At 38.5% G+C, this 15,670-nt stretch overlaps 1 protein-coding gene across 3 annotated transcripts in view; it reads right to left on the reverse strand.

The window, feature by feature from the left end:
* IPO8 (importin 8) overlaps nt 1-15,670 on the reverse strand; it is a 49,881-nt gene that overhangs the window by 7,859 nt on the left and 26,352 nt on the right. For 2 of the 3 annotated variants that reach the window (XM_071768988.1, XM_071768998.1), the window contains exons 15-22: nt 15,217-15,377; nt 14,652-14,777; nt 13,493-13,559; nt 12,780-12,905; nt 12,191-12,288; nt 11,079-11,174; nt 9,382-9,602; nt 830-1,035 (exon numbers count right to left, since the gene is read on the reverse strand). In XM_071768988.1, coding sequence (XP_071625089.1) covers nt 830-1,035; nt 9,382-9,602; nt 11,079-11,174; nt 12,191-12,288; nt 12,780-12,905; nt 13,493-13,559; nt 14,652-14,777; nt 15,217-15,377 — 1,101 coding nt within the window. Of the gene's footprint in view, nt 1-775; nt 1,036-9,381; nt 9,603-11,078; nt 11,175-12,190; nt 12,289-12,779; nt 12,906-13,492; nt 13,560-14,651; nt 14,778-15,216; nt 15,378-15,670 lie in introns of all 3 variants that reach the window. The other variant, XM_071769003.1, reaches the window with a different exon arrangement.

Raw genomic sequence — 15,670 nt, forward strand, 5'->3', positions numbered from 1 at the left:
TTAGTGGTTTAGAAAGAATAAAGGTGACTGTATCTTCACCATGCAGGGATTGAATCAGAGGACAGCAATTTGAAAATTACCGTGCTCTTTCCATACTGTACTCCTATGCATTGAGAGTAACTCTGTAATTCCATTACCGAAGAATCATGTGTGAAATTTGAGTGGATTACATAACCTGCTTACATCCAATCTAATTTTCAGTCCTCAAACCATCTACCTCCTGTTCCAAGCCAAATACAGCCACACATTTCTGCCTGCAATGTTCCGTAAAATCCACTCCCCACAATTCCCTCCAGAAGCTGTTCTTTGATGTTTTTTTCTCTTTCAGCAGACACAGCAGTGAAAAGTTTGTCTATTCCAGGAACCTCAGCTGTCTCACACCCCACTTTGCAAATCACAAAACGGACAAAGGGACAAAGGAGACTTGCTAGAATTTCCTTCAAAGTTCAACCTAACGGGCCTTTCAAACAGATGGGCACTAGAAACAGCTTCTTTCCACGAATCAAGAATACAGCCACTGCAGTCCTGGAAAATTCCTGCTGCCTGTGTGAGAAGACAGAGCACATTCATACCCTTGAAGAGCAGACTTGCGAGCTTTATTGTTACTCTTAAACCAATACCACCTTTTCATAAAGTGTTAGCTCTTACAAGTTGAAACGTTTTGATTATGTTTTGGGAGGAAAAATCAATTCCTAAGATGATCTTTGAATCACCTAGTAAGCCGAGCTATTTTCAGCAGACTAATGAGTCTTAAAAACAAACTGCAATTTCTTACCCCCTTTAAATTAAATCCAGACAAAATCCACAATGTGAAAAGGGGAGATTTTACCATTATCTTCTGCAACGTGTTTTTCATCTTTAGCATGATCCTCGTGTTCTGTGAGTTCTCGTGAGGCGCAAACTTGTTTTAAGCCCAGGAAGAGGAGGAGGATAGAAGGGACAATCTGGGCAGCCACAGCATCCACTGCAGGAGGCCGGTTCTGCAATTCCATTAGGATGCTTAGTCCTATTATGCACATTTTTCTGTCATGGAGTCTGAAACAACACACGCTTGTTAGACAACAGATTTTCACTGCAAGGATATGTAGAGAGTGGTGCTTGACATGGCAGAAGACAGTGTCATAGGGACTACATTCAAAGTCCCCAGACACATTCTTTCATTTGCTTTAGATGCAAATCTCCCACTGAAAAGTTGTTGTTCGTTAACAATTAAATACCTTTCACACACCAGTCAAATTCCTGTAACAACTGTTTCTGATTACCAAATGCAAAGTTAGTAATACCAAATAAATACTGTTTCATAATTATGTAGAATAACTTGTCTTTAATAAAGCATTTAATACAGATTATCATCATTAAATAGGATGGAAAATTAATTTGCCTTGGCTTCAACAGCAATACGGTTGCAGGGATTGAAATTAGCAAAAAGACTATTAATGAAGAGTAATGACAAACACAAATGCACTGAATTGCAGGGTGCATTTATAGAGTGCCACAGGGCTAGCTGTATTTAAACATGTTTATTAAAAGCCCATCAGAAAGGCTGTATTATGCATCCGATTTCTGACTATTACTTGAGACACATTGGTAACTCCAACTCTCTGCAAAAGCAGGGAAATAATTCCAGCTTATCAAGATTATCTGGCAGTACACTCAGAAAGGGAACTTACAAGTGAGTAGACCTTCAGTAAAACAAACAAACTATAGATAATTGAAGGGAAAGTGAACAATGAAGTAAGTAGCAGCAAGATTTTTATGTGTCCATAGCCAGGAAACTAGGTAAGAACCTATGCCCTTAAAAATAAGAATTGATTTTGAGTTTTAGAAATAGCAGTTATTTGCAAACAAGACAGGGAAAAATTCTCTAACTGTGTCTGCAGACACCCTCTGGTTCTCCTTTACTGGAAACACCAGTAGTATTCAACTCTACCATTACAGTATTTTTTTCTTGAGGGCTTGAGAGGAGCTTGTTTTGTTTGAACAATGCAACTTGATGATGACAGATTCTGTGCAAGCCTTCTTAAGACAAGTAGTTCCAGAAAGAAGTCTCAGCAAGACCTACAGAAACCAAGAAAATCTCCAAAGCTGGCAGAAAATGGCCATCCTCCAGACACCCGGTAGATACTTCCATTACTGAATCAGTTTTACTTTGAACTTAAGAGAATCCAAGTTGAGAGGGAAGAAACTAGTAAGATGAGCATCACAGACTGCAATAAAACTTATAGGGTAACAGCCAGCTCAATCCATCACTCCAAAAATTGCTATAAAAATCCAATTTTAAAAGTGTTTACAATTTTATTACCAAAGATCACATATAACATGTTGATGAACATGTTAGCCTTCCTTAAGTAATAAAAGTGAATGTGTATTACAGCTTCCTGACCTTCACATTTTCTTAAACAAGGCTGGGGACCTGGAGGGATTTCATTACACCTCCCACATTGTTAGTCCTGCTAGCACTTAGTAAAGTGATTCCATTCTCAGAGTAGTTGACAACAACAATAAATTATACATGACCATGCGTAACATTACGATCACAGAAAACCTTCCAAGAAAAACAAAGTCAACTAGCAAAACAAATGACATGCTTTGTCATGGTGGGTTTGGCTGCTCCATTACACGTGTTGAAAAATGGACCAAAACTGAAGTAGGTGAATAGTGTCCTTCCATCACTGCTAACTGTAATTCCTTCTTTTCAGAAGGAATGGGGCACAAAAGAGGGCATACAAATCATAGAATCAGAGAATTGGCTGGGTTGGAGGGGACCTCAGAGATCATCAAGTCCAAAAGTCCAACCCTTGATCCACTACCCCTGCAGTTACCAGACCATGGCACTGAGTGCCACATCCAGTCTCTTTTTAAATATCTCCAGGGACGGAGAATCCACCACTTCCCTGGGCAGCCCATTCCAATGCCTGATCACCCTCTCAGAAAAGAAATTCTTTCTAATGTCCAACCTAAACCTCCCCTGGCACAACTTGAGACCGTGCCCTCTTGTCTTGCTGAGGGTTGCCTGGGAAAAGAGACCAACCCCCCCCTGGCTACCCCCTCCTTTCAGGGAGTTGTAGAGAGTGATGAGGTCTCCCCTGAGCTTCCTCTTCTCCAGGCTGAACAGCCCCAGCTCCCTCAGCCTCTCCTCAGAGGATCTGTGCTGGAGTCCCTTCACCAGCCTGGTTGCCCTCCTTTGGACCTGCTCCAGGACCTCAATCTCCTTCCTAAACTGAGGGGCCCAGAACTGGACACAGGACTCGAGGTGTGGCCTCACCAGCGCTGAGTACAGGGGCAATGAGGCAAGGAAACTGAGTCACAGGAACAGGGCCTGCTTTCACGAAAAAGAATTAAACCCCTTACTCCTGTCAGTTTATCTATGTTGAAAACAAGCTCATCACCCTTTGCTCTCATGCCAAAATCCAAACTAAAGATGATACCACATATGGACAAAGCATAACTTTTTTTGGGACAGCTCTCCGTGCTGCAAGTATAAAAGGAAAGAACTTGCTGTCCCTCTTCTTTTTTCTAGCACCCTTATCCAAGTTTGACCAAAGCTCTGTAATCTATGAACAGAACTTCTATCCTGCATCTTGACACTGAGAAGCCATGAAATTTCTTCAAGGCTCATATGTATAATGAAGCAATTTCAGCGTACATGTGCCAGAGTAGTTAATGACATTTGGCACTACCTTTTATAATACATTTGAAAAAGCTACCATCATACAATGCCAATCACAAAATGCAACTCAGAATAATTAAAAAAAAACCCCCAAAACTTAGTAATGAGTGGCTTAGTTTCATACTAAATTATCTTTTCTGGACAGCAAACAAAGGTGCAAGAATCAAGAGCTGCTGTTTAAAAGGGAGTCACCATTAGGAAATGGCCCAAATGGCCAAAAAATACAAAATTTGTGTCATGCTCCACTTTCAAGCTTGCAAACAGAGAAGCTGTAAGAATGAATGCATCCTTTAGAACATGCACGTTACTAGAAGGCTCAGCGTGACAGCAGAAATCAAGGCATAAAGCCATCAAACCACCTTTAGTGAACCTGAGCCAAAAGGAGGCTTCTTCCTTCCACCTGCCAGCAGAGACAAATGCAGGATAAGCAATTGCCTTGTCTGAAACTCAGCATTCTAGGATGCCCCAGCTGTATGATGTACCCACAGAATGGAAGAAGCAAAACAGCGTTTTATGCCATTTACAAATTTTCATAATGGCAAAGCAAGGTTTTGGGACCACTCCTCTGCTGTTAAAAGGCTTGTTATTTCAGCACCCTTCTTCTGTCTGCACATGGGAGCCTGCATTCTTTTCTCCTCAGTGCTTTGTTCTTCGAGATGTGTACTTACTTGCTCAGCTCCACACAACAGTCCTCCCTAACAATCAAGGACTCTGTTTTCTCCCTCAGTGGTATATCAAGCCTAGAATGCTAAACATGCAACACATGGCAGTGCAATTGTCACGATCCGAGTTATTATTTATATTTTGTTTGCGAGGAAATTTTCAGCCACTACTCATAGACGACGCGTGAGCTTACAAAAATAACCAGGCTTTATGATTTAAACAAGTTCAAAGGATTTATTTAGGAATTATACAATTAGTTACTTTGGGGAGAAGAGTCGTTAAGAGGAGAAAAGAAGGAGGGTAATTAAGATGTTACCCCTGTCCGCCGGCCTTGGCCTCTGACTGTGGTCGGGAGCGTAGGGTCTGTCGCTCCTGCCGCTTCTCTGTCCCGGAGCTGAAGCCGAAGTGCCGAGAGAGGGGGGGTCCAGAAGAAAGCCGCCTCGCCGCTTTCCGCTTGGGCCTTCAGAGCTGCTTGCCGCCTTTTTGCGCCGAGCTGGCTGGAGTTTGTAGTCACAGGAGGTGGCTTCCACGTGTCCTTCTGAGCTGCTGGCTCCACCGAGCTACTGGCTGTTCTGAGCTGCTACCACTTCGGTTCTTCTGGGGCGATTTTTATACAGGAAAAGAAAAGGGGTCCCCTTTTTGCATAAGTCCCTGATACATACAGATTTCCCGACTTCCCGGAGATGAGTCATCCTTATCTTTTACTCTTTTTGGGTGTCCTGCTACCTTTATTGTTTCCATCATGCACCAGGAGACGACCTGATAAGTATTCTTATCTTTTAGGTGTATGTCAGGCATATGGTGAGGTTAATTGACAAAATGTTGCAACATAGCAGGGAGAAAGAAAAAAAAAGATTGATTCAAGAGACAAATTTTTGTATTTTTAAAGTGTTTACATCAGCAATGCACAACTCCTAGGCAAGTCTATTTTTAACAAGCTGCGTGTGGTCTTCATAATGTGCAAGACCTTTTCTTGCTAATACACTCCCTTCCAGTACAGGACACAAAGATCTAAGAATCTTTTATATTTTAAAGCGAGCTGAATATATTTCAAAAGGCAATAACAGAGCCTTTACTGGTTTGCTGTGCTCCTTTATGTAAGGATCAAGTTGCTTTCTATTACATCAATACAGTTCCTGGACAAACTGCAAATAATTAGCCATTTCCTTGTAGCTGCAAGGTTGGAACCAACCCTGCTTTCCAATGTAAGGCTGGGATTTCATATGCAAGTCTGAGAATACTACGATTCTAACTATTTAAACTCCTATCAAATAAACCTCCCTATTCACCTAAAAAAATAAAATCACTTACTGAGGTTTTTTTTAAAGCAAGTTTAAAATAGTTTCCACATTTTTAATAACATGGAAAACCAGTTACTTATCTTACCGCAACTGCTTTTCCTCCTCCAAGACGTATTATTCCCATGGATTTCATCTCATGCATTCAAGAAATGCTCATTCTTTTGGCACAAATCACTGGCTCCAGTCTGAGAGCACGCAGACACACACAACCCTACTGCTGGCACAACAGGGTCAATGGGTACTAAGAGCTTACAGAAGCAGAAGGAGGACAGAGGGGTGTGAGATTCATCTGGACAAAGAATCTTGAAGAGGCACTGTTACCAGTAAGTCACTAATTTCCTGCATGGCTGACAAAGAAATGGCAGTAAGACTGATGTGGTCCTTCACACCTGGACTGACTTTGATGTTCTACAGTTTCCCCAGTATCTGTAAATCTCTCAACTGATTTGAATTTAAGCCTAAAACTTCCTCTTCCTGAAGAAGAATCCAACTGTAAACCAAAGCAGCAGTGAATGATGGGTGGTGAGAAAAAGGACAGTACAAATCAGGGTGTATTTCACTGATGAAAATGCAAAGTCGGCAGGGGATGGACCCAAGAAAGGGTTTCAAGAAAGGCAGATTTTCTTTTTATTTCTGTCTTTTCCTGTTCTGTTAGGCCTCTCAATATCTGGCTGCTTTTCAGATGATGACCCTTACAACTGGTGCTTCAAAGGAGTCTATAGGAAAGATGGAGACAAACATTAATCAGGGCCTGTAGTGCTAGAACAAGAGGTAACCATTTTAAATTGAAAGAATGTAGATTTAGAGTAGATAGAAGGAAGAAACTCCTTACAATGAGGGTGGTGAAACACTGCAACAGGTTGCCCAGATTGGAGAAGCCCCATCCCTGGAAACATTCAAGGTCAGGCTGAATGGGGCTCTGAGCAACCTGATCTACTTGAAGATGTCCCTCTCAGCAGGGGTTGGACTAGACGGCCTCTAAAGATTCCTTCCAATCTGAGCCATTCTGTTGTGCTAAACAAACTGTCTTCTAGAAGCAGCTGAGGGAAAGGAAGAAAGTCCCTTACATCACATCACAATCATATCACATCACATCACAGTGCCTGAAAACAGTACTATAGCAAAAACTCCACAGCTGAAAGCCACATACTGGGGAGACAGCACTGAAGGAAGATTTTTAGACTTAAGCAATATTACAGATATTTATTTCAGTGTTGGTAGCAGCCAGTCAAAGAGATACATTTTAATTTTCTGCTGCCCTTCAAGTGCAGTGTGAACAGAATCTAGTGGGATGACATCCGTGTTTCATTTTCATAGGCTTTGTCAAATTTCATCTCAGCTCTGAAGAACTTATTTGAACAGTAGTTGGAGCAGCTGATGCTTTTTGAAAAGCAACACAAAAAACCTGAAAGTTAAGTTGCTGCTCACAGGAGATCTTGAAGTTGGAGTCTAGTCAGATCTGTGGCATTTTTCCCCTCTGGATCTGACTGGTTTCTCATTCAAGGCTCCTGAATGAACTGTTTAAGGCTATAAATCTGTTGCCTTTTTTATTTCTTTTAAAAAAGGAATGACAAGTTTACCACCTATAGGGAATATCATCTTTCATACTGTCTCTGTATGCATTCAGCATTCAGCATTCACCATACATAGAAAGCTTAGAATGTCTTGTTCTTTTCTGAAGTCAGTAAATATAAAAATAATTCATTAATTAACAATACGATTAGCACAAGTGATTAGCACAAGTGTGAGAGAGGTAGACTTAAAGGTGCCATTTTTCAGCCACTGGCATGCCAAAAGAAATGAGGGACACTGGGTCCCTCGTGCCATCTTTGTCACTGATTCAAATAACACCTCTAATTGATAAGGTGGGTATCTATGTTAAGAACAGCATTTACTGTAGATGTTTTGTATACACAGCAAATAGAAGTCAGAACACTTGTGATAATATGAAGTATCATTTTTGCTATAATGAATAAGAGATACTTTAACCACTTTTTATCTGTTTAATTTAGAACTTCTAAATTTTTTTTCTTCATGGAGAGACTGCTATAGTAATGCTTTCATATATAGACACAAATGAGGAATCTGCACAAAGCCCGTATACAGGAAATCAGGCAATTTCTCTTATATCTCCAAGTGATCTTCATTCCAGTAGAACAGCCAGAATTAACATGCAGACCTGAAATAAGGTAGCCTATGCTGCAGTTCCAAAAAATACTGTACTTCTATCCTCATCTCACTAAACTATGTACTTAGGACAGAGGAGGGAGGAAAACAATTTTTACCATGTATACTCGGTATGTGCTTTAAAAATACTACAGAGGACATGCTGAGAGCAAATATCTGCATATGCCAGTTGGTTGTTGATTGATTTGGATTCACTATTACTGTTATGAAGAAGGTAATGAAGTGCTATAATGCACAACACACAGTTCTAAATTCAAGATGGACACTGAGAAATAATGAAGCCCTCCCAAGATGGCAGACAATTCTGTTCAGGGAAGACTTACTCAAATAAGAATTGTTATGGAGAAAAGCTGCTTGGACGACTGAGGAGAGGAGAAACCATCTATAAGAAGCCCTCTGGAGACTTGTTTAGAATTGGAAAGACAGGACTGTACCAATAGGAACCAGACAGGAAACCTAAAATTTGGAATGTATCTATGGGTCAAGAGCTGCCTGTCTCAGCCCATCCTCAGTCATGTCATGACTCCTAACACACTGACACTTCACTTAGTCTGTTGGTATAGACTATGCAGAGATAAGATGTGTTCTAAGCCCATCTGTACACCTGCAGGCAGATGTCAGCCTCTGATGACAAAACATAACTCACAGCAGGAAGGTGAGAGGTAGCTGTTAACTACATCTGGCTGTCTGCTTGGCCCTTAAGTGGATTGGAATTTCACAGTCAGACACATCTTAGCTGAGAGGCAAGCACTAACTGTCAAGCACCGGGCTTCCCATCCTCCCAGCATCAAGTGCAGGCTGAGCTATGCCATGACAGGCTTTGTCCACCTTCATTTATTTTACCAATGTTCAGCTCTGGCCCAAGTGCACACTAGTGCAGTGTACCCACATGTTCAAGGGAGGTCTGAATGAAGTTTAGGTTCAGGGGTATGCTAAACAGTCAGTACATCAGTGCCATAATGATTAATATACAACTTATCACAAACAACTGACAGGGATTAAAATTGGACTGTGGGACTGGACAGAATAACTTTTTTTTTTTTTTTTTTTTTTACATTAAGCGGAGCAGTTAAATATAAAGTAAGTTAAATATAAAATAAGTTTTTATATTTAATAAGTTAAATATAAAATAAAGAACAGAAAATATCTGTACAATGTTTCAGAAAAAGAAGTTAACATCTTTCTGAAGTCCTGCTGGTCAGCTCTGAATACTACCCTCAATGCAAGCTGGATCTTGTCTTGGAGAAGCAGACAGTTTGTGATTAAGAATTTTAAAAGAATTCTGAAAAATGTATGTATTATAACCTTGTATCCTCACAACACAGAAAGTTAAGCATATAGCTCAACACACCTGGAAAAGTTACATGGACATAAGTAGTCACCTTTAATGGCAACACAGCAATTAGACCTGGTGTGGATGACTATAACCAAAGAGTGAAAGTCACCAACATGACTAGAGATATAAACAGAAGTGAACAAAAAAAAAAACAAACCAACACACAAACCCCAAATCAAGGACTTTTAAAAGAAAAAAAACACAAAAACAATCACAATGCCTACCCAAGAAAACAGTCTGTGTCATTCATCCACTGGTTTATGAACTGTGCAGTGATGGGCTCAGGATTGTGTGGAAATCTGATGTTCTCCAAGGTGTGCAGAAGTAGGTCAGGATTGTAGTAGAGTGCAGCTATGGCAACCTGAAGACACATGGTACGAAGCTCACTTGTTTTCACTCCTCTGGTTAACCTCTCCAGAACAGCCTCCACGAAGAGTGGAATACACTGGGCATGTAAATTTAAAAGAGAAAGAAAGAAACAAACAAATGAGCATTATATATAGGATCACAGAAGCACAGAGCATCAGGTTGGAAGGGACCTTTCTTGACAGAAGTACAGCTACTAGATTATCCAAAAGTTTAAAATACTTTTATCAGAACTGATCTCCAGAGTTAAAGTAAGTCCAGCTAAACCTGGGAACCCATTCTATTCACTTCCCAGTATAACAGCATTTTAAGCCTCTGATTACATACTTTTAAATCTTCCCCAACACATCTGAGCTAAAAATTGCCAATGTTATTCTCAGCGCAGAGGAGAATATTTGTGGCCACTTGGAAGAATTTGTTCTAGCTGGTATAAGAGACTTAGAAAAGAAATCAAAGTTATTCTCATCTTTGAAGAAAGATACTCAGCAATTTCAAAACTAGCAGGCCTTAAAAATAAAATTGCAAGAAAAAGATGTAATAAAACGTAAAGTGATGTTAACTATCTTACAAAGGTATGAAGTGAGTGAGTTTATTCAGGTAAGAGCAAGTATACAAATTTCTACACAAATAAACATCTAGATATATTTCAGCGTGCAGATTTATGTCTTATGATAATTTAGGAAGCATTATGAATGTTTTAGATTATGAGTTCCAGCTCAGTGTGCAACTGTTGTAATTCACAGAGTTGTGAAGCTCATGTAAGCATTCCAACACATACTTATTTCAATGCAAATGCATATAATTCACTTCAATGTCTTCCAGTTTTCTTTTAAAAGTAAAATCTTCCAAGGAACTTTATCTTCAATGACTTGAGTTCTACATTAGTAAAGTTAAATTGGTTTCAGTGAAATTAACTGAAAAATTATCACTGAAGACTATGGACTGAACTCTGGCAACATACAGTATGGTATGCTAAAGTATTTTAGGCTGGAGTGCTATGCAAAACATAAGACCAGAGTTTAGACATTTATAAGAAAAAGACTGCTAAAAGCATGTTCTGAGAAACTAAGAAATTTTGACTGTGTTTTTTCCAGCAATCACAATCCAACCACACTAAAATTCTTCATTTCCAAATGCACCAAGTAATTAAAAATATTAAAAGGACCCAGTTCAAATTTCTTGGAAAAGTAACTTCAGTAGTTGCATATGTATAGTTAACCTCTCAGCCACAATAATTTTGCCAATGTATATTTTGCGTGAAAAGAGAAATCCTACTTGAAAAAAAAAAAAAGACAACCCTGTACATCATACTATATATCCTTATCATTCACTCTACATTCACTCTCCTGTCATGCCCAGTAACCTCAAACACATCAAAAATCAACAAACCAACTAACCAAAAAAAATCTTACAAACTCTCCTCAGCTGATTTACTTCTTTCTACTTTACTTCTCCCTATTTCCACACTTTACATTTACCTCAAATTCTCTCATTTCAACTGCTTTTCTCAGGAATCATATTACATAAAAGAGTAAACCTGCTCAACATATATCACCTGGTCAATACCCCGCCCTTTGCATTGAAGAACAATCACTTCCAGGAGTTTGGCTGCATGGCACTCTGCATCTTCTCCTGCATCTCCTGTTAAAACCTAAACAGGATAACAATTTATTCTACCAGTTATTAATCGCTAAAACAACCTTGAAAGCAAGTGCACCAGTACCTGCATACATCAAAAACTTCTACATGGCATGTACATATATATTCATGCTACATTTTGTGAGGAATTTAGACACAAAAAATTATCTCTACAGGACCTAAAGAAGGATAAGTGGCTAAAGATCAAATAAAAAATTTAGAGGGAATTCCTGTAGTTCTTCATCACTGTTAGCATTCTTCACATGTCATCTCCTTCCCTTTTTTAAAGGAAATGTTACTTATAAAAATAATTTATGTTTTCCAAAATTGTTTTTTTAACTTCAGTTCTAATACACACTAGCAGATTAAGAACCTGGCAAAGTGAAGTCCCATCTCTAGGCTAGGTTCTGATTAAAAACCAAGATGTATGAAATCACTATGTGAAACCACTTCTTCTCAGTACTTTTCAACCCTATGGTCAGTGTCAATCCAACCTGACAAAGAAGCAGAATTCACAAACATAATCAAATTCCCTAAGTTTCTTTAAAAAAAAGCAGTTAGGCAGGTGCCTAACACTTTAAAATGCCCAAAATCAGAGAAAGGCAGCAGAGTGACCTCATAGTTCACTATACAATACAGAATCAGCATAAAAGAGAAATATTATAGAAGTAGGAAGAACTTCGGATGAGTTCTCACCTTAGCTGACAGCTAGAGAATGCAATCACAGGATACACTTTACATGGAAATCAGGCTTCATTAATTCCTTACTTACCAAAATAGCTGTTCATAGGAGAGAGTCAAGACAAACAGCAACTTTCTCCCACACAGATCTGTACATGTAATGTTTTAAAAAGCACGTCACTTTAAAAGTGTGAAGGTGCTATGTGCACTCAGAACTGAGCCAAGACCAAATTTCATTTTGTTCTGAAATGACTGGCCACCACCTGGCATGTGCAGGTTCTGAGTTTTGTGCTACTCTGAGCTTGAAGTACCAGTGATAAGCACAACAGTAAGAATCAGAGGCCTTACCTTTTTACACATGGCATAAATGATTTCTAAGTGCTTTGGGTTAGACAGTAAAGTATCAGTGTCAATGGTCACATAATTATGCAAGAGAGGCATCATATCTGCAGAAAAGGGAATGCAAAACAGAAAAAATAATAAACTAATCGATGACAGTGCTAACCAGGGAGGCTACAGTCCCTTAACAGAATTCATTAACTCAGATTCTTGGATAAAGTTGGAAATTCAAACTCTGAAAAAGTCTTTTCTAGCAAAATTCTTCATGAAATACACCATGTAGGATGCATTCTCAGAAGAGGAAAAAAGAACGGGACTGTGTTTTAATGAATTAATTTGTAGTTTCACATTTTCTATTTCAGCTTCCTTTGAGTTCACGACCTCCTACAATAGCTGATCACACTGACAGATTTGAACACACTTGTCCTACTTAAATATGCTCCTGTTACACTCCCACACTAAACAGACGGTCAGGGCATGACTCAAATACATGACAATTTTAAACCAAGGCACTAAATGGAAGCAACCCTTATTAAGGTGGGTCTTAGAGATGAATTCCCAAACAGTGGAAACACCAATAGAACAGAAGTGATCATACCTGCAAAGTACTCAAAGCAATCCTGCTGGAAAACTTCATACAGGACGCCTAAAAGCTGCCACATCTGAGGTGAAATCATCTGGCATGTCAAGCTGTAGGCCAAGGAGAGAATTTCTTCATAAAACTCTAGAAAGGAGAAACAATTTGAAGTAGGGTGTTTTAAAAATAAATTTAGCTTGCAAATATCCTGAAATCTGAAAACAAGCAATTGGTAACTAAATCAATAGTTACTAATTATATTAGCAGTAAATAGCACATATGTATAGTATATATACAATTATATAACTATAACTATATATATAGTTCCTATATATATATAGTTACTATATATAGTTACTAATAACATAAGGCAAACTGGAAAATGCTCCTTTTAGATGGGACTTACGCTGGCAATAGTTACAACATTTTTTTTTATAAATACACACCAGAAAGACATATTGGCATCATATCAAAGACATTCTTCTAAATTATTTACTGAAAAATAATTTTATTCTCTCAACCACTGTATTTTCTTAAAGGCCTTACTAATGAACAAGAAGAGATCAGGAGAATCAAGTCGTAACTGAAAATTAATGTATTTTTTTTCTTTAAAGAAACACACACAAAAAAAGATTAAGTTCTCTTCAGGATGACAGCATGGTTTGCAATAATAGAAGAATTTTGTAAATGCAAAAACATGTAATGTTTTTCTAAGAATTATCTCTAAAACATACCTATAACATGTTTCTGTAAAACGAGACCAATGATCTGTAAACAAATGCTCTCCAGCTGTTGAGTTATCTGAAATAAAAACAAAGAAGTTTATTTGAAAACATAGAAATGCACTAATTTAATCAAACTAAACGCAGCATTTAATGCTAAAACTTGAAGATCTACTTTAGACTATCATTCCTGATGCTCAGCTTAGCTACCAGATTTCATTTTAAGTTTCAAAAGACACAGAGGCTTTTTGTGAAGAAATGAAAGATGTTTTGAAATCCAGAAGGACAAAATGGCCTTGTGAGAAAATAATTAGTATTTTAGTTCTAACCTTCGTAAAAAAATTTCAAACTTACAATGAAACATTTTTATTTTACATCAAGAAAACAAAAGAATCTAGGACACAGAACTTCTGTGCCAACTGAGCTTAGAGTTACTGAGAGACTTTGCCTCTCTGGTGAGTCACAGAATTTCCTACCTCAGTCAGCCCAAGCACTATGAGCAAAAATAATCTTTCTTCCCCGAGTACTGAAACACAGACTTACATTGCACCACAACTGGGAAACTAATTCCTAGGAATTCTATTCAAGAAATTGCTGGGCAAACAATAAAACATGAGTCACCAATGGAACAAATCAGCCTTATGTAAAATATTCAGGTTTAGGTTAGATATCAGGAAGAAATTCTTCTTCATGAGGGTAGTAAGATACTGGAAGAGGTTTTCTGGGGAGGCTGTTGATACTCCCTTCCCAGATGTACTTAAGGCCAGGGTGGATGAGGCCTTCTGCAGCCCGGTCTAGTGGGAGCTGTTCCTGCCCATGCATGGGCATTGGATTTTGATGCTCTTTAAGGTCCCTTCCAACCCTAACCATTCTATGATTCTGTGATTTCTCCCTAGAATTCATTTTAACAGCCTGTAATACAATTATCTGATTAAGTGTTTATCAGACTAAGGGCTAAAGATTTTACCTTCAGGTCATAAATTCCCCTTGAAGTTCAGAGCTAAACAGCTAACTGGGCTTTAAATCCAAATTTGTCAGAGATGACTTGGTACTAATTCATTTTTCTGCTGTAGTAAAAGCACATTTATGTCAGCTCAAATGATGCAATATACAGAGAGGTGCTTGTCATGTATGAAAGTCATGAGGGAACAGCAGGAAAAAAAGACCTCACCTCCTTGTGATCTTCCACAACTGTAAGAATAGTGTCAATTGTGTGCAAGATGCCCATGGCCATAACTGTTTTGTCTTCCACTTCCTCATATTCCTCACTCTGAAGTACTTTACCAAATATTTCAGCCTGTGAAAAAAAAAAAAAGCCAATTTGACATTCAAGAGCAAACTCGCATTTTTAATTTCTCATGCAAGCCTCAGAAAGCAACAGCAGCAATGCCTTATCTCTAAGAGCTGTCAGCACTGAACAAGACGTTCCTTACTTTTGAAAGGGGAAGAGAGAAAATTAAAAATCCTCTTTTTTTGAGAAGTCTGGCTATGTGAAGTCATTTGAAATGTTAAATATTAGAGCTTGGCTTATTAAAATCAGTGACAAAATTTAGTATCTTTGAAAAATCAGAGGGTTTTAAAGATGCTCCACAGAGGAAAAAAAAATACTGTGAATACTATAGGGGGATCTTTATAGAGAGTACTTTAAACAGTCTGCACTTCCAAGAAGTTAATGAAATGTTTACAAACTAGCCATGTGCTTCTGACTAGAATGCTATTTTATTATTGTCTCTTACCAGATGCTGAGTCATGTCTACGGCGATAGTAGCTACTTCCTGACTGTACTCACAGATCATCTTCTGGATTACATTAGTAAGATCATCATTTTCTGTCTCTCTAACAATGTGCAAGAGCTCCTGCATAACTGGCCTTACATAAGGCTTCACATACTCCTTGGCTGAAAAAAAACAATTGAAACTAGGTTAAGTCAACCATCCGTGAACAAAAATTTAAAGTAATGACTAGGTAAATGCTGACTCTTGAACCAAACAATTTTGTAAATCTCAAATCACTAAGAAAAACAAAAAAAACCCCTGTAACAAGTAGATTAACAGAATAAATAAACTGTACATTTACCGCTTGCAATACTAAAATGTCATTTACAGCAAAAATCCACTGTTTTGGGGGAATATATACCCTCATGCTCAGACAGCATTCATTCTTAAGCATACACACTACTTCACGTTAATA

This window comes from Heliangelus exortis, chromosome 1, assembly GCF_036169615.1.
Source record: "Heliangelus exortis chromosome 1, bHelExo1.hap1, whole genome shotgun sequence".
NCBI classification, from domain to species: domain Eukaryota; kingdom Metazoa; phylum Chordata; class Aves; order Apodiformes; family Trochilidae; genus Heliangelus; species Heliangelus exortis.